Genomic DNA, 27,548 nt, shown 5'->3' on the forward strand with positions numbered 1-27,548 from the left:
TTGTATCGTGCTAGGCTATATTACTGTGATGTTTTATTTATATTTATAAATGGCAGCTGGTGTGGATGAGGAATTTATCACGCATTGTCTACTGTATATATATATGTGTATGTTTCAAATCCGTATCCCAACAGAAAATCTGTTTTTAACTGCATTTGAAATTGCCAATGTTGACCAATGAGTTGTCAAACATAATTGTTGACCGTTTTACTGTGCAACATTCCATTCATCTGAAACCTTTTTTTCTAATTTACTGTGATTAACGTGTCAGAATGTCCAGTATGATGTACAGCTTGATCAATCCACCAACCATAATAAAACAATGATAAATGGGTACATACTGTAAGACTGACACTTTTGTTCTTGCTGAAAACAGATTAATTGAATTTATTTTGTTACAGATCTCTTCGGGGAGATTTCACGAACATCCTGTCACTGTCTTAGTACCAGTTATCAGGTGTTTTGACTGAGAGAAAGAAAGCAGATCTCCCCGTCATCTAGCCGATAAAATGGCTATTTGTTAACCCTGAGTTTAGCATTAATCCCAGCTTTATACATCTCTGTCACACAGTAATACATGACATGTCAAGTCCTACACTCCTACATCTTTTGATGTCATTTTGTGAATGAGGACCAAATAAAGAATCTTATGAGCACTAAGGGCTTTTATCCACTGGCGTTTGGGAACAACAAGGTGAACTCCCGCTGTACTGAACTTCGTCATCGGGAAAACATTCAGTGAAATACCACAAAAAAAAGAAGAAAATAAAGTTTTTGCATCAGGCCTCTCTCTAAAGATCACACCAAAACTAAACTGATTAGTAGAACGAAATCTTACCGGACTCTTCAATTTCACTCTCGTACATTAAACACAATACTGATATAAAAGTCTGAGCTCAATACCGTATCTGTAGTTGAAGCTGATGAGTCAGGCTAAACCCCAGGGAGAGCAGCAGGGAAAAGTCATGGTATCTGCATGCATTTCATCACATGATGGCTACATTGAACTGTGGAGCTTGTTTAGGCTTCTACCGTAGTAGTACATTCAAAAATAGGCACACATACCCCAGAAACAACATGAGCAGCCACTGTAAAACCTACACCCCCTGTAGCACCCCAGTGTACAGTGTTTACAATAAAATGCATGATATAATACTAATAAAAGGCACATGGTCCAATCCACAAATACATCAGCGAGGCATGTTTCTACACAATGGCTTGTTATGCTACATACTGTATGTCTTCAATGCTATTCATACAACTATATGGAACATATCAGCCAATATGTACAGCATGTATTAGAGTGGACAGTGGCACTGTTGTAGCAGGGTGAAACTGTTCAGCCCTGACTATAGTCCTGAGAATTAGACAAGCTGTCCTCTTTGGATTTAGCTTTATTGTCCCACCTGTTTACAATGTGAAAATTGCACAGGCATATGTGGTACGAGCCCATAGAGGTCCACAGTACTGCTCCATGAACAACAGGGGTCCCCTTTGGGGCTCCCAGCTCCGGAGCTTAGCTGGTGTTGGTGCTGTCCATCGTGGCCAGCAGGTGGGAGATCTTGGCCCTCTGGGAAGGCGTGATGTTCTGGCTCATGTGGATGATGCAGTCCATGGCCACCTCAGGGTTGTCCTGCACCAGGCTGTGGACACAATGCATGAAAAATGTTATTACTGTACTTGTTGCCCGTTACAATACAAGCAATAATGGGCAATACAAGCAATAATGTGTGTGTGTGTGTGTGTGTGTGTGTGTGTGTGTGCGTACTTGCGAATGTGTTTCAGGGCGTAGTCCCTCTTCAGGTATTTGGTGTTTTCTCGGATGGCTGATCGCGTTCCTTCCTCAGTCGCTAGATGCTTCTCCAGCCACTCCACCACTGCTGTGTTGTTGTCCCAAAGGTACGCCTAAACAACAACAACACACAAACATCAGTCTGGTACGCCTAAACAACAACAACAACACACAAACATCAGTCTGGTACACCTAGACAACAACACACAAACATTAGTCTGGTACACCTAAACAACAACACACATAGCTCAGTCTGGTACGCCTAGACGACGACGACGACCACAACAACAACAACAACAACAACAACAACAACAACAACAACAACACGCAAAGCTCAGTCTGGTACACCTAGACGACAACGACAACAACAACAACAACACACAAAGCTCAGCCTGTAGAAAGCGTCCGTCCACGGCTGATCTGAGCAGCAGAAACAGGAACATCGCAGCACTTGCACCGACAGTCAGTGACTTCTGACCAGTTATCCCAGTTATCCTCGCCCCTGCCCACCTTGACGGTGCCTTCCGTCTCCACGAACCAGCGACGCAGCATCGACTGGATGTGACCGTTGCTCAGGTTAGGGTTGGCCTGGAGGATCTCGCACTTCGCCGCCTCCTCCAGCAGGAGGCGCCGCAGACGCCAGTAGAAGAAGCTGCGCACGTTTTTCCAGTCCAGAATATCCTGAATATCCAGTGACGAGAGAGAGACCTCAGTGACCAATATTTTCCCTTGGCAACAGCATCTGCTTTCAGCAAACCTGCTCTCCACATGTTTTATGTGGATCTGTTTGCATTCGGGTAGATAATCTGCCTGCAGAACATGAAAGTGTGCTGGCCTCACCGTGATGACTCCTTTCTCCTGCATCCTCCCAGGGGTGTCGTGGAGGTCCACGAACTGCACTGCCACCTGGTGGTAGATGGGCATCAGGAACTCCTCCCTGGCCCTCAGCTTGACCTCCAGCTCCCTGCGCTGCTTCTCCGGCAGCTCTGGTATACCTGCCCGCCCCGCAGAGACGAGAACGCCGAACGGTCATCACTCACCGAGGATTCAGAGCTGTTCACTGAACGAGGACGTTATGAAGGTCAAACGGTCACAGTGACTAGAGGTGCAGTTTACCTAGTTGTTCGGCCAGAAGGCCGTACACGGAGTCCAGTCTGCGCATCGTCTTCAACAGGTCCTTCCTTCTGTACTTGATCTCCACCGTGCCCTCCGGCTCCAGAACACCGCCCCTGGACACGGAGAGGGGGGTGGGGAAGACGGGAGAGATCCCATTCACACGCTGCTGCTGTATCTCAGGGTGGCTTTTCTCGACGGGTGGTAAAAACACCCTTGGAGTTAACAAGCCCTGGTAGCTGACCTGCTTTCCCGGTCTGCGTAGAGCTCCATACACAGCGTGTTGATGGTGGGGTCTATGACCACCCAGGACCCCCCTCTCAGCTCGGCGTGGGGCGGGATGTAGATCAGCACGGGCTTGCGGAACTCGCGCAGGCCGTCTACAATGTAGGCCCCGAACTTCAGCACCTGGTCATACATGTCTGGGAGATGGGACCAACATTGACCGGTTGTGGTAAACAGGATAACATCCTCAATATAGGACTATGTTATTTAAAAGAGGTGCACAGTAAACATGTTGTCCCCCACCCATGACGCATATTCCTTTGTGGCAATGAAGGAGGAGACACAAGATATAGTTTTTCATGTACAAACAATATGTACTGGCACTGGAAAAATTAACTGTGGCGAGCAAGGAAGCCCCTGAAGCTCTAAAACTCTGAGAGAGAGAGAGAGAGAGAGAGAGAGAGAGAGAGAGGGAGGGAGGGAGAGGGAGAGGGAGAGGGAGAGGGAGAGGGAGAGGGAGAGGGAGAGGGAGAGGGAGAGGGAGAGGGAGAGGGAGAGAGAGACCCTGTGTGGAATGGACTATACCTGTACCGAGACACAAAATATCGTTTTTTATGTACAAAACAAACATGCGGCTACTAGCACTCCTAGTGATCGAGCGCAGTTTTAATAGCCCCGCCCCGATTTCATTGGGTGGGGGACGAAAATCAACAACTCGTACCCTTCATGCCTCCAGAGAAGCCCCTCCAGTTAGCGAACACCATGAGAGGCAGTCCCTCACGGTTGAAGTCCCGGATGGCCTGAGCCGTTTTGAAGGCCGAGTCAGGGAACCACACCTGGCCAGCCTGCTGAAGGAGCTACACACACACACACGCACACGCACACGCACACGCACACGCACACACACACGAGTAGGGCTTACACCTCTGAAACTGGTTAAATAAAGGTTAATGAATACCCTGTTCTAGACAGTCTGAATAATAACGGTAACAGTAGTCGGCCTACAGTCCATGACACACTAACCAAGCCTCAGTGCACAGAAACAAACAAAGCCACTCACTCTGGCTTCTGAGTCCAAGTTGGCTGGATCTGCTGGGATGGTAACTTCAACGGTGCGCGTTTCAACGGCAATGACGCCAAGGGGAATACCTCCTAACCTGTATTCAATAAGAAATCATTATATATATATATATATATGTCCATGTCCTCTCATTTCTCTAACCTGTGCGTTCATTTGAACTGACCTGGCTCTGCCCACAACCACTGTCTGGGCCCAGGAGGCCATTACCTCCATGAAGGAGCCGTGGTCAAAGAAGCCACTCTGCCACGCCCCCTTTACAGCTACGAACACAAACACAACCATTCCCAGTTTGTCAAAATCCATCCGCGTCTGTCCGCTCTGGGTGGACGTACTACAAACAGCTGACGGGGACAAAAGGTCAGGGTCTCACTGGGATGGGATCTCCCAGCCAGCATCCAGCGGGGGTCGTAGGGCGCCTTGGTCGGGGCGAACTCGATCTCCCTCTCCACCGGGTCCGTGGGCGTCATCACCGGCACAGGAGAGCGCTTATTCTGCAGTGAGACGGGTACAAACAATCCACTAGAAACTTCAGACAGGGTTCGTCTGGTTTTATTTATTGTAGGTGCATTAAAAACGGGCGTCGAAACCACAGGTGCACCTTGGGCATGTAGGACAGCCATTGCAGGATGGTGAAAACACCTTCGAAGTCATCAGGCACGGTGGTGTGAGTGACCCCGTTGTTGTGCATGATCTGCACCCCTCCCAGCTGGTTGTTGGAGGTGTAAACCTCCCTGCCCAGAACCTGGAAACACACAGCTGTACCATCAGGAGATCGAACATACAGCATGTCAACACAACCAGCCTATAAACCTCGACAGGTAAACAAGAGTTTTGGAGATAGTTTGTGGTGCAAAAACCCGTTTAGGTCGAAGGAGCTGAAGAGGAGACCTTGTTGAGGGCTCCGGCGCCGGTCAGGATGATGTGGGAGTTCTCCACCTGGATGACCCTCTGGCCCAGACGCACCAGGTACGCGCCGATGCCGATGGCCCGACACGTCACCTGTAAGGACCGGGGCGCAGCGGGACAGACCGGGGGCTTAGACAGTCCACGGGAGGGGGGGCACTACAGTCCAAGTACAGATGTCCCCCTCTGAGGATCAGAGGGGTGGGTTGTCCCGTTCTCACCATGCTGATGGTGACTATCTCCTCATAGGCCAGAGACGACTCCCCGGCAATGGTCCCCGACCCACGCAGGTTCTCCACCCCGAGACCGTCGTCCTTCCCGATGATGTCAGTGATGATGTACCTGTCGGCCGGTAGACGCCCCCCCAGTTGATGATGGATGGGAAAAATGCACCTTACTGCAGTTCGTTACATGCGATGGTACTTCATCGTAAGCGTAAACAACATGAGGTGAAAGCTGCCGTTACCTGGACTCCCCTCCTTCCTCCACATGGTGACAGTGGACGGAGTTGGTGGAGCTGATGCGGGTGTAGTCCTGAGGCCGGAGGTAAAGATATTTGAAACCCTGCGGATGGGTAAAGAGAACACTATTTATCCCTCATCAGTACCCAAAGTCTCTCAAAGGGCATATAACACAGATATGGACTACAGATGCTGGATATGACCCTGCAGTGCCCCTCTTCGAGCTCGGCCGGTCAGCTACCTTGTAGGGATCCTCCGGGTCGATCCAGGCCACCTGGAACATGTGGCGGATCTCCTCCGCCAGGCCGATGCGAGCCCCGCTATTGGCCGAGATGTAGATCCGGGGGATGCCCTCCGCCCGCGCCAGCTCCGACGCCCGCAGGAACAGCTGGTCCTCCTGGGGCCCGAACGAGCCGATCATGTAGGTGATGTCGTTGCTGATGACGATGATGTCCCGCCCCTCTGGGTACTCCGGGGTCTTCATCCTCATCCGGAAGGCCACCATGCCCACCTGACCAAGGGGAGGGGCAGGTGGTTAGAATCAGGATCAGGATCAGAATCCATTTATTGCCATTGTACTTACATACTGTACATGGGATTTTTTTTCTGACCCGTGGTGCTTACAGCAGTACAACAATGGACAGGACAGGACAGGACTCGTGAAGTGCAGTGATACAAACATAGCGTGAAAATAGCAGTGCAATTTGGACTACAAAAGAGTCAGTGCAGTAGTCAGTCAGTGTCGGACAGTTTAGGTCAAGTTTTGGTTATAGTTCTGGTCAAGTTTTGGTTATGGGGGGTGGGGGTCATGGGAACTACAGTGGTGGTCTGCTAAAGCTGATTTAGATTAGATACAACTTAATTTTGTCATCGGGTATCACCAGTGACATAAGCCTGAACTAATGCTTCCCCATCCCTGAGTGTCTAGAATGTACCTCGTTGTCTCCGGGCAGGCGGTTCATCTGCACCAGTCTGCCCTGAGGCTCCAGGACCAGCTCAGTACACATCAGAACATCTTTTGGACAGCTGTCCCCTGGACCCCACAGCTTAAACAGGGCCTGGGAGATGCAACGAGAGTACGGGTTAAGAAAACCGCTTTCACAGATCAAGAAAACAAAGACATAATAAAGATTTGCCTCTGGGAGATATGAGCACCTGTCTGAACATCTCAGGGAAGTCGTAGACATAGGTGGTGCCCAGGGTCTGGGCCTGGAAGCGCTTGGACTGGAGCAGGTCTTTGGTCACATAGGGAGTGTTGATGAGCATGCCATGGAGGGGACCCTGCTTGTCTCCGTAGGACTGGAACAGGATCTGGGGACAGGGGAAGAAGATCACCTCATTCTAGTTGTTCCAGGAAAACATTAACCGAAAAATATTTGTCTTTCCGTATATATCTTCACATGCAGGAAGCGCCGGCTTATATACCTGTACCTGTCCAGAGCAGGGGTCTGTGACCTCGTTATAGAGGCTGATGTCCAGATAGTAGCCCGACTCGTTGGTGAGGAACAGGCGGACGGGGATGGCGTTCCCCGTGGGCGTCAGGCGGATGTTGATCTTCAGCTCCGCCTGCAGGACGCGCAGCTTCCACAGCCGGCTGCCGTAGCGCATCACCATGGAGCGCACCGACTCCTCGATCTGGGGGGACGCGGAGGAAAGGGAGGTCACACACGGAGGCACGCCGCCGTCTCGTGCGCGTTCCGCAACCGGAGAGCAGCTCTGACCTTGGAGGGGTCCATGATGACGGTGGGGACGAAGTTGAGGAAGATGTGGTTGCAGTCGGTGCGGACGGTGGTGTTGCTGAAGGCCACCTCCAGCTCGTCCATGGCCTCCAGTAGCAGACGCTCGCCCTCGTTCTGCAGGTACTCGAACGAGGCTTCCTAGGACAGCAGGGAGGGGGCGGCCAGGCAGTTCATTGGATAGATATCATCATCATTAATCCCCAAGGGAGAAACTCATTAGGGAGATAAATCTTATAAGCCGTTTTATTACACGGCTCTTTGAAATACTTCATTCTGATTGGACAATTGCGCATTTCTCAATAATTGGCCGACGCCAAAGGAAACCGAGCAATATTGACCGCTGCTGCCAAAGGCAACACATTACATGTCTATGGGCGACAGTTGAAAGTTGTCTGAAAGTTGAAAGCTGAACATTCTAAACAGTTAATAACGGTTTTGGCCGTTGTAGTGAACCCATTCTCATCAAGCCTGAAAACGCCTGTTCGGAATCCCTACAGCAGAGTCGAGTTGCTACTTTTTTCATGATCTCTTACATATTTACATACTGGACGTCAACAACAGAAATGGGCACGAAATGGGTTTCCATCTAGGAAGTGGGATGACATCATTCCCACAGCTCTGTGACGGCGGTCCCCGCCTACCTTGGTGATGAGGTCGGAGTGTCGGATGATGGCCCTGATGAAGAAGCGGTAGTCGGTGACCTCAGTGCCCTCCTCAACCCGGGCCGCGCCCAGGTACAGGTGCATCTTGTGGTTGGAACAGGGGACGGCCTTAAGCTCAAAGTTCCTCATGCGGTTGAGCTCCAGCTGGAAGGCCAGAGCCGGCTCCAGGTTCCGGTAGATGCAGTCCTCCTTGAACTAAGGAGGGAAAAACACATAGGAGGCTCACTTACAGCAAGTATAAGCAAACACTACTGTATCAAGTCATGCATAACCAGCACCGTCACAGAAACGTGAAATTCCTTACCCCATCCCTGGCTCGGAAAGTAAAGAACTTGGGGAATTCTCTCTATTAAAGAAATATAAAAATACAACTGGGTCATTTGACTATTCATCAATAGAGTTGATGTACACTCAAATTAGAAATCCTTTGTAGAGGAGCACATTTGAAGTCTCACCTTCTGTGCGATCAAAAAAGTGATTCTTCTGATACCATGATGAAAGAGCGCAGCTTTCTGAAATAAGAAACACCCTGTTAGTAGCCGCCGTGCGATGCAGACGATACTGCTGGATGAAACAGAATGAACAAACGAAGAGAACGGTGACAGGATGGGACCCTGAGGTCACCTTGGACTGGGCGAAGGCAGCGAAGGCTGCGACCAGGGCGTCGTTGTCCTCAGTGTCTGCTGACTTTATGGAGACGTTGATGATGTGGATGGGATTCTCCCTCATGTTCTGCAGGGGGGTGGATCACACGCACATTAGCCGCAGAGACAGAGCTCAGCTTTCCTCTCTTTTCACATGACGTTACACTGCAGTCATTCAGCAGACACTTTTATCCAAAGCAACTTACAATAATTGCATTTAATGTAGGAAGTCGGTGCACTACTACTCACCAGAACTCACAAGTGCATCTCCTTTCTAAACACCTTGACCACTATGACCTCCCAGGCTCACCTTGACCACTATGACCTCCCAGGCTCACCTTGCAGTTCTCCTCCTCGTACAGGCTGGAGCAGGCCTCGGAGAACAGCGGACTCTCCAGGGGTGGGTCCACAAAGCTGGAGATGACCTCGTCAAAGTTCCTGAGGGGACACCAAGGACACACGTCAGCACATGGCTTCTCCTCTGTTCACTTTCTTACTGCGAGTCGAGTAGAGATCGACTCTGCGAATCACCTTTGGAAGTCCTCGAAACACTGGAAAGCCACCATGGCGCCCATGCGCTGGCAAGGGGGAGAGAGCGACCCCTCCAGGAAGAGCTGACTGCTTTGCCTCGCCTCAAACTGCCCCATGCTGTTCACTGGCATTGCCAACCTGGGGAGGGAAAACACTGGTGAGTCACGGGTACAGACAGGGCCATGGGGGCAAAGGTCAGCTAGGATGGGAATATGATGTACGGTATAGTGAACAACCATCAACACAAGTGGGTCTAGGCACAGGGCAGCACTAAGAGCACGTCTACATCACAATGTCCATACTGTACCTGGTTGTTGAACACATCTATACAGTTCACAGCTTTGTTTAACGTTATAAATCAAGACTCACATCTTCTGTCTGAGGACAGCTGTAACTGCGTGTTTAGTTTCTGAATCTTCTTTGGAAAACACACTAAGTTTACGTTCGTAAATGCGCTCTGAGATTCTGGTTTCAATGTCACAGAGTGCTCTGAAATCAGTTAATTTACGAACGGTCAGTTTGCTCGGACAAACCGTCTTTTCAGTCAGAGCGCCCAGTGCGCGCTCCGAGCGCTCCCAGAGCGCAGTGCTCTGGATTTTCCAACGGGGACGCTCGGAGCGCTCTGAATTTCAGAACGACCAGAGAGCACTCCGGGTGTGCTCCTAGCGCATTTACGAATGCATCCTATAGTCGGTTTTCCACCGCAAAAAAAAGATGGACTCGGCTCGACTTGCTTTTTTTGGGTTTTCCACTGCGCAAAAGACAAGTAGCCTACAGCAGGTCCTACAGCAGGTCCTACAGCAGGTCCGAGTTGCTACTTTTTTCGGAAGAACTCCTTCGAGGTTCCGAGCGAGCTGAAGCGAACGTGAAAACACTGCAGACTACTGACTGGTCAGGCAAAGTGCACAGGAACCTCAGACAGCCACTTGTAGACGACTGTACACGGGATCTCAAACAAGCGCAAATTCGCAATAGCTGAGACCACGTTAAAGGCTTCAAGCATTTTCAATCTGTCTGAATCTCCTCTTGTCTAATTAGGGGATTAGTAACAGCTGTGGTGCCACATTGTACTTTTGTGGACATTTTTGTGGACTAATCCCAAGCAAATGAAATTCACTCTGGCTGAAAGACTGTGTTAACGCTACACTGAAATAGACAAATGTAACTCCTTGCCATAGGCAATGTTATGCCAATAACATTGCTGAACATGTCATATGTATACCGGTTTCTAACAGTTTCCCTCATGTTACGTTCTTATGTTCAAATCAGCATAAACCTTTTGGTGGATTCTAGAGCTCCCACTGATGCTGGTGCCTGAACTCCCTATTATGAGTGGTGGAAAACGAAGTGGAAAAAAAGCGAAGAGTTGTCGAGTCAAGTTGAGGTGGTCAAATGCGGTGGAAAACAGCCATAAGAGGCTATGGTTTTAAGAGGCACATTACACGTGACCCTTAAAAGCAACTTAACACTATGGAAGTTGAGAAAGGCAACAAAAAAAAAGGAATAATAATTAAAAACATCAATTAGGAAGGACTTGCTGGAGAGTCCTTCATGTAACGTTTATGGTTTCATAAAAAAAGGATGGAAAAGCAATACATTCAGCATGCTCAGCTTGGAGACAGAGACAGAGCCGGGCAGCTGGGCTGGCAGCGAGGAGCTTTACTCTACCTGTTCAGAGTAGGGCTGCTCCCTCTGAAATAAGATCATTGACAGGTGATTGTTAACACTGGATGCACAACCCTAAACTCTACCTCTATACATTACCATTAGTGAAATGCTCTAGCTTTGTGAAATGCTCTAGCTTTGCACACACACAACAGTGTTCGAATCATTCTTTATTAAACATTAGACTAAAGCAGTTACAGACATGATTAATAGCCTGCTGCTGTGTGTTACTCTCTTACAGTGTGTGATTAAGAGTGTGTGATTGTTATTTATCAGGTTATAATGTCATTTATCAGGTTATGATAAAACAGGAAAGGGCTGAGGGAGTCTTTATCTTTATCTGGCTTGACGTTTATTGGATCTGTCAGTTAGTTGGGGCAATTTCTCCTGGATCTGAGCTTTGTGAGAGCAGTCTGACAAAACCTAAGTGAATCTAACTGTATGATAACTGAGGAGATGCACAAACTGGAAGTGAAAATGCCAGCTAAACTGAGGAAGTTTGGTTAAGTGTCAAAACAGAGACATTTGTACAGCTCTGTTCAACGGGAGCCACACTTCACGGGTCTTATTAGTGCTCTCAGTGGGGATTCTGGGTAACGGCCAAGACTTTCTCAGAGATACTGAGTAGGGAGGGAGTGTATTACGTGTCTGCTCTGGTGGAGAGAATCACTCTGGTGAATCGACCACTTGTAAGAAAAAATTGGAAACATGAGCAAGTCAGTAAAACCAGAAGAATGTCGAGATTAACTGTATAGAAAAAAAAAAAAATCAGTCATACTGTAGGTAAATTATTGATATATGCATGGTTCTTGAGCATCGTGATTGTTCCAATGTGTAGTGAAAAGTGAATCAATTGAACATCACATGTGGTCACTCAGCATTTTCTATGACCATGAATCAGCTATTGTGTGATGACAGATGACTCAGCATTGTGCTGTACTGTAGGTGAAGCCAGTGTGATGAGGAGGCCGTTTACCTGTTGGGATGAGATGTGGGCAACATGAACTGGAAGTCCACCGCACATGTCCCATCCTGCAGCTGGTGATGCTGGAGGCTGTTCAACTCGTACGCAATGTAGCCTCTACGTACGTAGACCTAGAGAGAGCAGAATACATGCATCTAAATACATAGACTTACAGCAGGTCCTTAGCCAAGTCAATTTTACCCATCATTCACTCTGCTTACTGTACCTCCAAGGCGGCCATGCACACCACCCGATTAGAGTGGTAGAAGAAATTGGGCAAGACGTCAAAGATGGAGGTCTCGGAGAGGATGAGTTTCTGTTGATGTAAAGCAATATTCAAGGTCAAGGTTTCTTTATTAGTATGGGTAAATATAATTATATAAAAGGACAGGTTCGGAATTTAGCATTATAAGCCATGTTATACGGTTATTTACAATCATATACAACGGCCGATATCAAAGTTTCGTCAAACGGTGCACTCTCAAGATATAGCCTGTCACTGCTAACACACTCAATGAATCCATAGGTGTACTGTATAGACAACGTCCCTCAAAAACACTTGCTTTCAAAGACAGGAAACTCACCAAGTGGTCACTGGTATCTATTGATGTTCTGGCAAAAAAATCTCCACAAAGTATACTTCTGATCAGGTTATATAATGCTAAATTCCGAACCTGTCCTTAAACCATCAGGGCTTTTTCTATGATATGAAGCACTTTTTCATATCAAACCTCAAACAAGAACACCCACCTTCAGGTTTTCAGGGCAGAACTGATGTCCGTACATGTCAATGGCAGACAAGAAGATAGACTCCACCTGGTTGTGCCTCAGCTCATAGGATGGTAGATGGGAGGCTATGAGAACCTGGGAAATCAATGGACACTTTTAGACAATATCCTCTCATTTGTTAGTAGCAAGTAGTAGCAAACTATCCTCTCCTTACTAGTTTCATTTATGAGGCAAGGTCTCATCTCTTTCAGGTCTCACCTGTCTGGGGGTGTCACCTGTCTGGGGGTGTCACCTGTCTGGGGGTGTCACCTGTCTGGAGGTGTCACCTGTCTGGGGGTCTCGCCTGTCTGGAGGTCTCACCTGTCTGGGGGTCTCACCTGTCTGGAGGTCTCACCTGTCTGGGGGTGTCACCTGTCTGGGGGTGTCACCTGTCTGGGGGTCTCACCTGTCTGGGGGTGTCACCTGTGTGGGGGTCTCACCTGTCTGGGGTCTCACCTGTCTGGGGGTCTCACCTGTCTGGGGATCTCACCTGTCTGGGGATCTCACCTGTCTGGGGGTGTCACCTGTCTGGGGGTGTCACCTGTCTGGGGGTGTCACCTGTGTGGGGGTGTCACCTGTCTGGGGGTGTCACCTGTGTGGGGGTCTCACCTGTGTGGGGGTCTCACCTGTCTGGGGGTCTCACCTGTCTGGAGGTCTCACCTGTCTGGGGGTGTCACCTGTCTGGGGGTCTCACCTGTCTGGAGGTCTCACCTGTCTGGGGGTGTCACCTGTCTGGGGGTCTCACCTGTCTGGGGGTCTCACCTGTGTGGGGGTCTCACCTGTCTGGAGGTCTCACCTGTCTGGGGGTCTCACCTGTCTGGGGGTCTCACCTGTGTGGGGGTCTCACCTGTCTGGGGGTCTCACCTGTCTGGGGGTGTCACCTGTCTGGAGGTCTCACCTGTCTGGGGGTCTCACCTGTCTGGAGGTCTCACCTGTCTGGGGGTCTCACCTGTCTGGGGGTCTCACCTGTCTGGCACGCAGAGCCACCTTGGAGTTCTCCATCTTGTTGAGCTGCGTGAGCTCGTTCAGGATGGCCATCAGCTCGTCTGCCAGAGTGGGGTCCCTTCCACACAGCTGGTCCTGCACATCAAAACAGCCAGCATGGTCAGAGAATAGGTGTGTGTGTGTGTGTGTGTTTATGTCTGTGTGTGTGTGTGTATGTCTGTGTGTGTGTGTCTGTATGTACTGTATGTCTGTGTGTGTGTGTGTGTACAGTATGTGTGTGTGTGTGTGTGTGTGTGTGTGTGTGTGTGTGTATGTCTGTGTGTGTGTGTGTGTGTGTGTGTGTGTGTGTGTGTATGTCTGTGTGTGCGTGCGTGTGTAAGCCTTACTATCAGGATGGTGACCAGGATGTTCTTCTTGGAGACCTGGGCGTGAGAGAAGATGCACTCCAGCACAGGCGTCATGTCCGGCTTGTACTTCTCCCTCAGGTTGATCACACACTTGTCGTAGTGAGCTGGTCAGGAGCAGAGGTGCGGTCAGAGAAGGTACAGTATCCCCATAGTCACATGGGGATACATCCCCATAAATCAAGTTTTTGGTCAATCAACTCAGGCACACTCCACTACGCCATCATCCTACGAGTTGGTCACCGTTTTAAACGGGCGGTCACCTTGCTGAAACTGCGTCTCCACCTGCAGGTACCGTCTCAGCAGGTCCAGCACCACCGACTTCATATAGCCCCGGATTCCGCTGCGGTACCTGTGAAAACACCCGCGTCAGCATATCGATCACGGCATTCGGACCGGAGCCGTCGGCGGGGTCAGGACGGGGCTCTGACCTCTGCACCAGCTGGACGATACTCTGAGTGTTCATGAAGAACACCTCGCGGTCAGACTTCCTCTGCAGCGTGGCGGCGTGGCTGTCCAGGATGTTCGCGATCTGAAACGGAGAGGGACGAAGATTCAGCAGGGGAAGGACCGGAAGGACGAGCGCCACCTCTAATCCTTAAATTCGGACCCGATGCCATGTTTTTTTAGCCCCACTGACCCTCTGGCTGGGGAACTGGCAGAGGACCGAGGTGATGTTGCTGGCGTACTGGGCCATGACTTTGCGGATGGCGTTCTCCACGGCGGGCGGGATGCGGCCGGCCACGCTGGTCATGATCTCCTGCAGCTCCAGCAGGGGGAGCGAGGGGTCCCGGAGGGTCTTCATCAGGGTGCCGACCCACTGCTTCACCTGCGCGCACACACACACACACACACACACGCACACACACACACCACTGTTCACGACATCTCTGCGTGTTTTCTGATCATTCTACTGCAGGTGTGTGCTCCAGGGGGGCGGGGCTTTCACCTTCTTGCTGAAGTAGGGCTCTGTGAGGCAGTAGCCATCCATGACCTTGACCAGGTTCTCCAGGACGCTGTGGAAGACCTGGTGGAGCTTCTCCCCCACGATGGGCAGAGGCTGCTGGGCCGGCAGAGTGGCCGTGTTCAGCTCAACCTGCAACCCAGGAGGACGGTGACAAAGAGAGGGGCGGGGTCAGTGTTGACGATTACGTGATCGACCGGCGCCGTGAGAGCCTCTGGAAGGAGAGGAGAGACTTGCCGGGTGGATGCTGCTGGGGTCGTCCAGGTCCAGCCGGGCCACCACGCAGCCGGGCAACAGGACCGCCCCGGGTCTCTTGATGAAGTGGACACAGCCGGACTCCTGCACGGTCAGGGTCATCACCATCTTCATCACCTACGGTCGGAGATCATCAGAGAGAAGGTTCATGGTTTGCGTGTCATACTGTATGGTCAAGATACGGGTGCCATGTACAGTTGAAAATAAATAAATACATCCACATACTAGGGGTGTAACGATACACTAATCTCACGATACGATGCGCGATATTGGATTGACGGTAACAATACGATACACTAAGGGCAGGTGTGAAGCGTTGCAGTAGCGCTGCTGTTCACACCAATAGTGCATTTCTCCACATTTCTACTCCACTCCACTTTGTGAATTTAGAGCTTAACTGTTGTAATATCATGGATAGGCCTAGACAAAAGATGTTTGTTACCAGCGTTGTGTAGCCAGCATTCACTGATATACAATAAACATATCACGATATTGTTTTCACCTTGACGATACGTATTGTAACATTTCTGTATTGCGATATATTGTGGCACGATATATTGCTACACCCCTACCACATACACAAAGAAAAACTGCACTTCTATCTAACGATGAAAGCTTGATTCTGGCGATGCCAGACCAGGTTAAACGTTTGCTCATCAGCTCACCTCGATCTCTGCGTACGACTGTCCAGCACAGATATGACCTCCGTTTTCCACCATGTACTGCAAGAGTTTACCAGCAGAGGGCGACCTCAGCACTGTGGGGTCCTTCTCCTTTTCAAAAACGCACGTTTTGTTGCCAACTGTGATCCGGTAGCTGTGGGACCAGAATAGATGTGAGATCCTCTCTCTCAAATTACCACCCACATCTGAGTCCATCCAGACGGCCCACTCAGGTAGGACAGGAAGTCGTACCTGTCCACTTCCTCCTTCATGTAGGTGGTGTAGCTGCTGCCGTTGTAGGAGAGCAGGAGGCCGCCATCGCTCAGCCGATGGACGTCGATCTCAATGTCGGAGCCGTTCATGAGGATGACATATGTGGTAGGGGACTGGCGGGCAACCTGGTACACGAACATCCTTTATTATAGTTTGATAAAAGTGAAACCATAGGAAAAGATGAGTGTGAAGAGAGGTTCGGTACCTTGAGGCAGTATTTGACCCCCTCGTAAATCAGGTCCACGTCTACCGTGTTGAGCAGGCTGACGGCAGGCAGTACCTGTCCCCTACAGGGGGACATATCAGAGACAGCGTTCAGAAACAGGCGGTATGTCGAAAAGCGCTAACTGTAGAGAAATATGATTTTAGCTTAGCAGGAAGGTGAGGTGGAGTCCTGACCTTTCCAGTGAGTGCAGGAAGTCGGACATGCTCTTTCTGAAGTGGGCGTCGGCCACGTGTAGAGACCCGCAGATGATCCCCAGCATGGTGTCTGGTCTCTCCGCCTTCAGAGAGAGCACACGTGCCGAATACGTCTCCGTATCACAATGATTCGTCATGCGGATCACACTCTGAAGCCTGGTTTGACAGCCAAGACCGTTTTATGTAGTTTAGAATGTCTGTCACTAGTTTTGAAATGTCTGTCCTAAATTTGGATTCTTGAAGGTCGATCGTGTCATTTGTCATATGAATTGGCACGGTGGCTCGGTGCGTTACACTGCTGCCTCACAGCAATTATTATAGCCTCTAGTGATCATAATAGGCCCACATTGTAGGCCAAGTGGGCCGACAGTATATAGGCCTACCGAGTGAAATAGGCCTATATTGTAGGCTCGGGATTGTTTAGACCTATATACAGGTAGTTCATATGCCAGCCGTTTCAAAACAAGCATTCTATTTTAAAATGGTTTTAAATGGTCTTGACTATTGTATGTGAACCCAGGAGGATAGCCATTTAAAGACTTACATAGGTATAGGAAATTACAATTTCAAGAGTTACCTACTGTAAATTCATAATTGCTGACATAGTCCATATATCAAGGCTAGAGACCTACCTGCACTTTCTCTGCTATGAGAAAATCCAGCCAGCTGGTGTCAATGTCATTGTTCCTGAAGCACTCAGTCTCCAGCAGCTTAATGAGGTACTCCACGGTGGTCCTGAAGTCCCCTCTGATGCACAGCTCCTTCAAGGCCACCACCATGTTCCTGCACCGCACAAGAGTGGACATGTCACTCACAACATCTCCCCCCATAGCCACTACAGGGGAACTCAGATGTACGTAGCTACTGTACGTGGACAAATAAACCGAACAGAAGCAGAACTCACGAGATGGCCTCCTCTCGGTTCTCTCCCCAGGAGAAGCAGTGCCCGAACTGGGAGTCTGCGAACTCGTGCAGCCCCCCGGTGGCCCCCACGCTGAAGTAGCCCCACACGTTCTTACTGCTGCGGAAGTTCAGCTCCTGGACCGTGCCCGAGCTGGGCTTGAACCCCTGGGGTGGGGACACGGAGCACAACGTCGCACCAACGACACACGCTCCAGGTTCGGATGATTTTCAACAGGATTAGACCCCCCCCCCCACCCTCCTCCACCCCTTCCCCACGCCCACCTCATCTGGATTCTCGCTGGTTATGCGGGCGGCTATGACGTGTCCTCTGGGAGAGGGGGTGCGCGCGGGCGCCTCGAAGTTGATGGTTGTGTCTCCCCAGGGGGCCTCGCCGTACAGCGCGCGGATGTCCTTGATCCTGTGAAGAGGGATCCCCATCGCGATCTACCGGGGGACGACACACGCACGCGCCGCGTCAGAACGGGTTCACACGCAATCCCAGATCTTAAAGAGACTTTACCACGACAACAGAGATTAAACCGAATGATGGTTTTGGGGGGAGTTTTAACCCTTTAGTACAGCCACTGCTCTCCATGGCATGTGGGTATTCATTCATTCATAACCTTTATTTAGTGTCTCGGGAATACAATTAAGGGGCGTGGCCTGTGGGTATTCATTCATTCATAACCTTTATTTAGTTTCTCGCGAATACAATTAAGGGGCAGGCCCTCACTTTCAAAGTAGCCGAGATTACAAAACAAGCAGCAACAATAAAAACAATGTTAAACAATAAGATGTCATCACAAATAACAATATAATTTAAAATTAAACACAATAAACCAATACAGATAAAAAATATTAAATAGAACAACTAGTGACATAATCAGTAGTCAGTCAGTCATTAAAAACAGCTACAAACAGAGGCAGGAATGTGTAAAACCAGGGCTTTAAACTGCCCATACGAGGGCAGGGTACGGTGCTGTACCTGGAGCTGGGCGGCAGGCAGGTTAACGTCTCCGATCATCTCCGTGCACGGGTGCTCCACCTGCAGCCGGGGGTTGAGCTCCAGGAAGTGGAAGCTGCCGTCCTCGGAGAAGAGGTACTCCACCGTTCCGGCACTCACGTAGCCCACCATCTTAGCCAGCCGCACCGCGTACTGACACAGAGGGGGGCGAGAAGGGGGCAGCGCTTTTAAAAACATCCTCAGGGCGAACGAGGTTGAACGTCGGCGTCCGGCAGGGGGCCGGGGGGGGGGGCCCCCTATGGGCCCCGTGTAGCCAGGGAGCCGTCCTTACCTGCTCCATCAGCTGCAGAGTGGAGGAGGCCGCCACGGTGGCGGGGGCCTCCTCGATGATCTTCTGGTGCCTCCTCTGGATGGAGCAGTCGCGGCCGAACAGGGAGATGGCGTTGCCGTACTGGTCGGCCAGGATCTGGACCTCGAGGTGGCGGGCGTGCTGTGCCAGCTGCATGATGAAGATGGGCGAGCCGGGCACCTCCGCCTGCACCTGTGAGGGGGGAAGGGGGCGTGTGGGGGGGGGGTGGGTTGGAGCACCAATCACGGTCAGGCCTGTGTCCCTCAGCACCCTCACACCCACAAAGTTAGCGTCGAACAGCGTGCAGGGTGGCGGGACTAACCTGTCTGAAGAAGCCGGCAAAGTCCTCAGAGTTCTCCACCTTGCGGATCCCCTTCCCCCCTCCTCCTTCAGAGGCTTTTATCACCACTGGGTAGCCTATCCTCTCTGCTCCCTTGGACCAGGAGAAAGCACATGGGGAGCGTCAGCCTTCAGGAAAAACAGTATTCTAAACAAGGAAGAACCTTCCCAGCGACTGCTTCTGTCCTGACGTGGCAGAAGGATGGTGACCTCGCTGATACGCTTAGGCCTGGTTCATAGTCAACGCAAGCCACGCTGACGCGGCTGTGAAACGCGGATCGACGCAAGTATTTTGGTTCACTCTGGGCGCGCGGGGGTCGCTGCCTTGCATCAGTGTCCCTATCGGTTTGTGTGTAAATAGCACTTGCGCTCGCGAAAAGTTAAAATTTTTGGCATGACGCACGTTTCTACGCAAGGACGCGTCAACGTCAACTTGCGTAGCTCGTGCTAGCGTAGCTTGCGTTGACATGAATGGGCCCTTACCGCCAATCCATCGTCGACGTCGCGCACGCAGCCGAGCGCGTAGAGCTCTGGAGGCACGCTGATCATCTGGCCGAGCATCTGGTCCTCCTCATCCCAGTCCACCCTCAGACCTGGAGCCCGTGAAAAACGAGGTTAGCCCACAGGCATGAAGAGGCAGGCAGACCTCGCTAATGACAAATACACTGATGCTACAGACAGATATGATATCATCCTTTCCAAAGACAACACCGTCAAAGAGTGTTACTGGATCAAAACGCATGCAGGACACACAAATATACATAATATGACCGTAATTTGAGGTCCCTCAAGGGGGAGACGGGGGTGTTACCTGAGCCGCTCCAGGGCAAGGTGGGGATATCTGCACTCTGAGCCACTATGGAGGAGGCCACTTTATCTCCCAGAGCCCACATGGCCTTGCTGGGTGGCCCTGAGATACAAATAAGCAACAATATTTATCCACATTAGAACCAACAAATGTACAGTAGCTGATAGAGCAAACGAGTCCACAGGTCTGGAAAAGCATCAAGACGGTTTCATGTAGATCTGTACCTAAAAATGATATTCCTGACTTGTTCAAGAGCTCAGGCAGTTTGGGATTCTCCGAGGCATGACCCCAGCCGGCCCACACCGCCTGGAAAGCAAAGGATAAAAACAAAGTTGCCATTTAGACAAACAGTGAAACTCATTGTTGCTTCCATTTCAGATACAGTGCCTGATTTTGCAGGAGAAAAAATGGTCAAATCAGAGCAAAGTCTACTGTACTCTATTGAGGTCTCCTAGAAATTCTTTTCATGATTTTCCTATATCTAAATCATCTCTTTATGTAAACATCGCAATAAAATGGCATAAAGCACTATAGCTAAGGATTATAATCGCTAATATTTCAGACTTTTTTGGGGGGGGGTGCTTGCATCTCTAGTCTATATTTTGGAGAGTTTGCTCATTGCTGTGTGCTAACAAAGGGCCCTTGAACATATGGTCTGGGAATGACTGTAAAGCACCTGTACTGGGATCCTCTTAGCGATGTCCACTATCAGCTCTACATTGGCATAGTTGTTATTGTTTGGCCCACCAGGGACAGGTACGTAGTGATCGGCCATTTTGATGTATTCTAGAAAAAAAGAGTCACACATAGCATCTGTTATAAAAGGCAGAGAAGTCTTGGAAGTCTTAAATGAAGTCTTGTTTTGCATGTCAAGCTGCTGTTAGAGGTTATACAGCAAACAGTTCACTGTGTTTCCTTCTATAAACATTTCCTTATCTGCAGAGTTGAAAGGTGCAATGAGGAAATCTATTGTGTGCGGACCTGCGTTAGCTTTCAAGTCTTCAGGGGTGACCATCACCACAAAACGGATGGTCCTCTCATTCCGGAACATTTCATAGGACCAACGGCGGATGGAACGCATACATTTAACCGCTGCTATGCCATTATTAGCTATCAGCACCTAGAGAGAGAGAGAGAGAGAGAGAGAGAGAGAGAGAGAAAAAAAGAGAGAGAGAAAAGGTGAAAACAGACATGACTTAAGAGAGGATGCAGTACTCTTACCAGCATACCCTTTACAGCATGGTAGAATTTTAACTTGCTCTGTGATTAATATCGTGTGTATCAACATTTTGTGACCGCGACCAGGATGGTTGAAAGGTTGATTACTGACAATGTAGTCATAGCAAAAGGTTTGGGTCTGAAGGTTGACTGGGTGAGCAGGACTTCATCCTGAGATGGATAAAGAGAGATCTATGGGTGAAGGGTCAACCCTGACTCTTGTTCAGTGACGAAGGGATTATTAAGGGGTGTTTCTACTAACGGTATAACACAGTTACTGTCTGATCATTACTTTTCGGGGAGACTTTTCACTGACAATGCTTGTAAAATGTTCTCCCTCTGCAGAGGTTGATTAAATCTACTGTATCTGCATCTGAGAATTAGGCTACTTATTTCTTGCGAACAGCTTTTTCCACCACAATAGTTACTTTCAAAGGCATCATCTACTCTGGCTCGCTTGAGCAGGGTGACAGAATAATAGATAGATAATAATAGATTGTGTGTAATATCAAAATGGGTAGTGTGCACACAGGATATGACATATCTTACCTTTTCTATGACACGGTTTCCACCGAAGCGGGTGACGAACTCGGCCGGTGAGGCCACGGTGAAGTCTCGCTGCGGGTCCATTTTTCGATGTTCTCGTCCTTTCTTCACCAAGTGCGGGCCAGACATGCTAGGTCTGCAGGACAGGAGTTGCCGTTTTTGTCAAATGGCACCACTTATGACAGTCTTATCCACTGGTTCACATTATAGGTTATAGTATAACATCACAGGCTATAATATAAACTATGTGAAACGTCAAACTGCCTAGCATCTGTACTAAGCCAGATCCCATGGCAGAGAGCAGATCAGCTGGTCTCAGAGGAGAAGGGAACAGGTTTATTATTGAAGAGTTTACGCAGTCATGACCGGCACAGGGAAACATCAGCATTGGAAATCAATGAACCTGAGTAGCAGCCCGACAAAGTTCATTCTCCACAGAGCCAGCCAAGAGGCCACCAGTATGTCTTACCTCATCCATGACATAAACGTCTCAAGCCCCCTCTCATCTGAGCGATGGAAACCAAACTAAATAGCCGATGCTCTTTCATATCCTGGGGCCGCGAGGAGGTGCACAGTAGTTACTTATCTGTGTCTGGAGCTGTGCTCTGTATAAATATTCACCAGGCCGCAGCTAATCAAAGGTTATTTTGTTATCAGTTTAAAAAAAACACTCATTCATATAGGCCTTTAACCCCGTCACGGGTGGAGACTCCTACGAGCTCAATTCCACAGAACTACTGGGCCACATCAAACTCAGTGTTGACGGGGACAAGATGAACAACTTGAAGAGGGAAGGAAGCACATGAATTCAGAGGAAAAAGGGGCTTGCAGAGGCAACTTTATCAGACCCCTTCCAGTGAAGTGGGCCTCAGTGTGTTAGGTTGAGAAACTGAATGATGCACTACAGAGAGGATCGCTGCTCTTGAGATGGAGACGGAATGAAACCATTTAGGCTAGATGTGTAGCTAATACTGTTCGACACAGGAACAGCTTTTTATCAACAAGGCTCCCCTCTGACTCTCTCCACTGCCCCCTGCATTTTTACGGCACACTTTTTTTGCACGTCTCTTTTGTAGCCCAAATGCACTGCTAGTTTTGCACCGTTTGTTTTTTGCACTGTCCTGTCCTGTTTTTGCACTGGTCCAATGTTGTGTTGTTATTGGCTTCACAATGTCGCAAAAAAAATTCCTATGTATGTAGTACACATGTCAATCAAAGGATTCTGATTCTGGTAGCAGAGAGATTGGTCAACATTGGCTTTTAGAAAGAAAGCTACTGGAAAAGACCCACAATTCGTGTTTGAGAATCAAATGCATACGAGTCCCGCTGACTTCCACGGTGCCTAACGCGTTACTTGGCAGCCACTGCTGATTCTCTGCGTTGCTGGTGAAGAACAAAACACTCCCCTCGCTAGCAAGACACGCAGTTTCTTTTCTTACTGACTCAGCGTACACAAGTTCCCCGACAGCTACTTTGTTCATAGGCTTTATAGTTTACTATGTGCGTCTTTTAATACAAGCCGCTGCGCTGTCAACATGCATGCATGCACACTGCTTTGAGACACCCTAACTCCATATTAATGACATCCCCAAGCCAAGAATACTGCCGTGTCGAATACAAGCAGCTTAAGAATAGAACGCAAACGAACCAGTTTTAAGTCAACAGTCTTATCTGGAACTAACCGCTTGATACGCTGCAACCAGTTGAGGCTTTGCCTGCACTCTCCCTCCATGGCAGATGAGAAACACAAGATGTGTGAGCTGAAGAGTTGAAATCTAAGACCACAATAACAATGCAGTCACCAGTACCTTCCTCTCCGAGACACTCCCTCCCTTCTCCCCTCCCACGTGCTCAACCAAACAGCCCTCACCCACAAACCCATATGGAGGGGAATACCAGTTTAATCTGTGATCAGTGTCACTCACAATGCAGATTCACAAGTTAACACTCAAACTGTGAGGGGGATGGTATTTTAAGATCAACAAAGAATCACTGTCTGCAGCCATCGACCAATGTATGCAACTAAGAGTTTAGAACTATGAACAAAAATCTGTAAACATTAATATGGCAAATTTGTAGACCAATCCAAAGTATATTACTTTGCTAGGCAATGTAGGCATAGCTTACATGTATCCTACCTCTACACAAGTGCTGTGACAGCTGCCTATTTCACAAGCGTGATGGCACTCAACAACAGCAGCTACAGTATCTGTCAAAATCATCTTACCTCTCTCTCCCATAAGTGTCCCCTCCATGTTGTTCATGTACAAACAACAAGCTACCAGAACTCAGCTGAGTGCCCCTTCATCCGTTTGGACCTGGGCTTAAACAGCTGACCAAAGATATTCTTCTTCATGTCATAAATCAGTACTTCCAGAATAAAAACGATCAACAGGCAGCTCCACACCCTCTTTGGCTGCAGGCTACAATAAAATGCAGAAGCGCCAGAGGACTTCTGTCAAATGCGGAACATGTTGTTAGACCCTGACTCAGGCCTCACGTTTCAAAGTCAAACTCAGTCACTTGTTCCAATAATAGTAAAGAGATGTGTGACATGCAACAATAACACTGGTCAGCAGTAGTCATGTGATCACAGATCGCAAGTTTGATTGTTGAGCAATTGCGCCCTCTGCTGACACTGAAAAGTAATAACATCCTCACCAGTCTATGATACATTTGACTCAATCATTTGTTTACCCTTTTTTTTGTGGTTTCCTATTAGAAGTTTCGGTCTTGATTGCTATCAAGCTCTTGACAGACTTCACAAAATACAAATAGAAAGTTGAGATGCCCTAATCCTTGGTCGCTAACCTTAGAAAGAACACAAAACAACATTTACCCACCAGTAGCCCTTGATCTTACCTCATGCCAGGGGTGGGTGCCCTTAATGGAACTGATGGAATTTGCTGCGGGGGGACTGAGGGGGCCGGTGTCTCAGAAGGACCAGCGGGAGGTTTACTGACCACTGGCTCATCATCAGAGGAGTTGTCCTCCGAGGCTCCAAGAATGAACTTGAGACGCGTTCCATTCCCAGGGCCTGGTCTGACCTTGGGCCTGGTCACTCTGCTGGCAGCCCGGGACACGGGTAATAGCGACGGCTGAGCTGCGTGTTGATCTGTCAACGCCTCAGAGGAAGCCGGTGGAGGTTGGGGCTCCGCTGCCCCGTGTGTAGGGCCTCCCGCCGAGGCACTGGGAGTCGGACTGTTGTCCGCACTGTCTGTTGAGGTAGAGGCGGGACCCGCTGCTATGGAATGTTGGGCTGGGGCCGGTGCTGGTGAGGCTGGGGCCGGTGAGGCTGGGGCCGGTGCTGCTGAGGCAGACCCATCACTCTGCATCTCGTCCTCCTGGGCTGCGGCGCTTCCACAGCCTCTCACAGTCTCTTCCCCTTTCTCTAGCATCAGCTTTGATTTAGTAAGCCTCCAGAGTATCCACAGAGTCAGCAGGCTGAACACCGAGAGCAGACAGAGCATTGGCAGACATCCTCTTCAAGCTGCTGTCCATAAAACAAATTGAAACAAAGATGATTAGTTGGCAATTCTTACAAAGGACTTCTCAAATATAATACTATAGAACTAATATTCGACATAGTCAACAATAAAAAAAACAACTCCCCAAGACCCAGTGACCACTGAAGAAACCACAGCAGCCTATATGTTTCCTCAAAACAATGGCCAAGGGTCAGAGACACTACTCTCATAGACACTGTCAGGTCATGGCTTGTGGGGTAATCTGATCCAGGATAGGCTATGGATAGAGGCTTCAGGCAGTCACTGTGGACAAGCCCAGAGACCCATAGAATCAGGGGTGGAAATTAACTTTTTGGCTCACGCTGGTAGATGAAAAAATCTACCGGCCAAGTATATCTTTTTTTCAGATAGCCTTCTGAAATCTAGTCGGCAATTGGAAATTTTACTTGCATTTGGCCGGTGGTAGGTGTTAATTTTCAGCCCTGCATAGAATGTAGCGAATCTACCAGTAGGCAGGTGAAATAGAATAGTAGTAATACATACAGCAAAAACAACCCTGTTTTACCACTTTGGAATGTAATCTTTGACATTATTAATCAAGTTACTGATGAATCTCTTTGTCTTTTATTATTGTCCTTGATTAGCTCTGCGTTGTGTTTTCTTGTTTCCAATAAAAGACGGACCCCCAATCTCTAATATACCACACAGTCCAGTGACTCCTTTCTCAGGTGTTCAAATGAATCTCTCCAACACGGGATTTGAGCCTCAGCAAAAGCGATTTATTCCAGAAGGTTTACATACAAAAGACGATGGCATGCCTAATGGACAGTTGACCTCTCTGTATGCTGTCTGAACCCAAATCAAAGCATTGGTCTCGTTGCAACGTTCTTATGTGGTTTGAGTGTTCCCCCTCCCTCGTCTCTTCTCCGATAAGACTGTCTCTCTGGTCTCTTCTGTGGCCTTGTTTTGTCCCATTAACCTACGCCGCCTCGGCGCCCAGGCCTTTATCTCTAACCACAACAATGGTGTTTGGCCCAGAGTTTACCAGCCATGGAATGTCTTTATCTCATAAGTCTATGGAAGAGGGACACTTCTTACCGAAAACTCAAGCCGACAGCCATACTCAGAGGTCAATCATCATAATTAGGAAATAGCTAACAGGATCACATTAAAAGGCATTTCTCTGAAAATCAACAATATTCAACATTACCCATGCAATTTCTAGTTTAGATATGCGCCATGCATTGCCAATAATGGCCCTGCAAGGTATAGCAGGCTAATCCTTCACTACTGACCAGTAAACAGACCTTTTCTGGCAGCTGACAAGAGAGACGTGAGTGTGCTTCACGGGAACTCAGCTGTCATATGGGGGAAAGGTCAGCCGGGTGGGAATGAATAGAGGGGGAGGGATATGCTCCCGAGTGAAACTAAACAGAGGAGGACGCATAACGGACTTGAATCAAATACCCCTGTGTCACACATAAAATGATCACTTAACCCTTTTATTCCTGAAAGTTCAGTGCCAACATAACGAATATTAATTGGATTCCCCTATATTACTAGAAAGCGCAGTTTCTCAGCTTTCAGGAAGTGTTGGAATGTGGGATTTTTTTCTTTTTTTAATGTAAAGATTAAAAGATTTGTTAACATTTCTGCCGGTGACGCGGTAGGCTTCAAATGGTTAAAAACAAACCAAATATCAACAAATATCATTTCAAGACAAATTGAAATTGATATTATTACAGTCAAAAAAGGAATGTGTCCTCTGGTCAACCAGTTAGTTGATCTTCATACTGAAGCACAGGCTTATTAGATTACGTCTTTTCTAGCCTAAAAAGTATGCATTGGACATTGCAAAGCATTGTTATTGTCTAAAGATAGACTTGAACGTTAGTGTGCTTTTCAAAAGCTTTAAAATGCTCTGATCCTAATTTTAACGGATATGAGACCATGCCTACAAGGCATGTTGTTGTTTTTCAGGCGTAGCTGCAGCCAAGTCTTAACCTTGTAAAGAGAACTTGAAGCTAGATAGGTATTTTCAAAGAATCAAAATAAAACGGTTCTTGTTGCCATCGCACACACAATCCCGCACACGTTAGCTAACGTTACATTCGCATATAAAAGCTCACCTTTTAGAAGTCTTCAGCCTGTGCTAGCATAGCTAACGTTAGCTAGATGACTGGAACTTGAGTGGCCACACGAGATCTGCAGCTAGCTGTAGCTATAGTGTGGACTGTGCCCACACATGACACAGTCTAGATAAGCCTGGACAAGCTGTTTACTTAACCTACACAAAACGATTACGGTAATGAGCAAGAAAAAGTGAGCAGCTATGACTTCCCCAGTCGCTGTTCGGAAAATTCGTAACCGCTATGTTGCCATGGTTATGATGCACAGACAGCTGTATGGGCTAAAAATATAAAATAAGTTATTTAGTGCACTCAACTGTCAACAACTGTCACTTGTCATGTCCTCAGCTGTGC

The 27,548-nt window shown here is 48.7% G+C and overlaps 1 protein-coding gene across 2 annotated transcripts; it reads right to left on the minus strand.

The window, feature by feature from the left end:
• Positions 1–392: 392 nt before the first annotated feature.
• acacb (acetyl-CoA carboxylase beta) lies at positions 393–27,287 on the minus strand. 2 transcript variants are annotated; one of them, XM_084457229.1, is made up of 54 exons: positions 27,195–27,287; positions 24,461–25,091; positions 21,602–21,734; positions 20,816–20,954; positions 20,511–20,620; positions 20,059–20,140; positions 19,838–19,936; positions 19,510–19,619; positions 19,010–19,120; positions 18,670–18,879; positions 18,360–18,530; positions 17,657–17,818; positions 17,376–17,539; positions 17,104–17,254; positions 16,451–16,554; positions 16,257–16,338; positions 16,031–16,176; positions 15,782–15,932; positions 15,099–15,233; positions 14,847–14,993; positions 14,538–14,726; positions 14,329–14,429; positions 14,161–14,249; positions 13,880–14,004; positions 13,515–13,628; positions 12,531–12,644; positions 12,007–12,096; positions 11,793–11,911; positions 10,820–10,843; positions 9,152–9,289; positions 8,959–9,058; positions 8,601–8,708; positions 8,432–8,488; positions 8,281–8,322; positions 7,956–8,171; positions 7,297–7,452; positions 7,007–7,210; positions 6,731–6,886; positions 6,511–6,633; positions 5,817–6,086; positions 5,581–5,678; positions 5,336–5,456; positions 5,100–5,210; positions 4,810–4,953; positions 4,582–4,702; positions 4,375–4,471; positions 4,191–4,287; positions 3,852–3,987; positions 3,150–3,327; positions 2,909–3,021; positions 2,633–2,787; positions 2,303–2,473; positions 1,769–1,905; positions 393–1,643 (listed from the first exon to the last, which is right to left on the minus strand). In XM_084457229.1, the coding sequence occupies exons 2-54, from the start codon at positions 25,066–25,068 to the stop codon at positions 1,517–1,519; spliced, it is 7,356 nt and encodes a 2,451-aa protein (XP_084313355.1). In that variant the 5' UTR covers positions 25,069–25,091; positions 27,195–27,287; the 3' UTR covers positions 393–1,516. The 2 variants fall into 2 exon arrangements, with proteins under 2 accessions (XP_084313355.1, XP_084313354.1); XM_084457228.1 differs by having other exon boundaries at positions 7,001–7,210.
• Positions 27,288–27,548: the final 261 nt, after the last annotated feature.

Source organism: Borostomias antarcticus (genome assembly GCF_949987555.1).
Source record: "Borostomias antarcticus genome assembly, chromosome: 23".
In the NCBI taxonomy this organism is placed as follows: domain Eukaryota; kingdom Metazoa; phylum Chordata; class Actinopteri; order Stomiiformes; family Stomiidae; genus Borostomias; species Borostomias antarcticus.

Excerpts from the sequence above, each read along its gene's own strand:
- acacb (XM_084457228.1), bottom strand. The coding sequence starts at position 25,068 with ATGCTCTGTCTGCTCTCGGTGTTCAGCCTGCTGACTCTGTGGATACTC. Across the intron at positions 14,994-15,098 it reads ACCCCAGCAGCATCCACCCG|GTTGAGCTGAACACGGCCAC; the intron begins GCAAGTCTCTCC and ends CCTGGGTTGCAG. Across the intron at positions 12,097-12,530 it reads TCTGCCCTGAAAACCTGAAG|AAACTCATCCTCTCCGAGAC; the intron begins GTGGGTGTTCTT and ends TTACATCAACAG.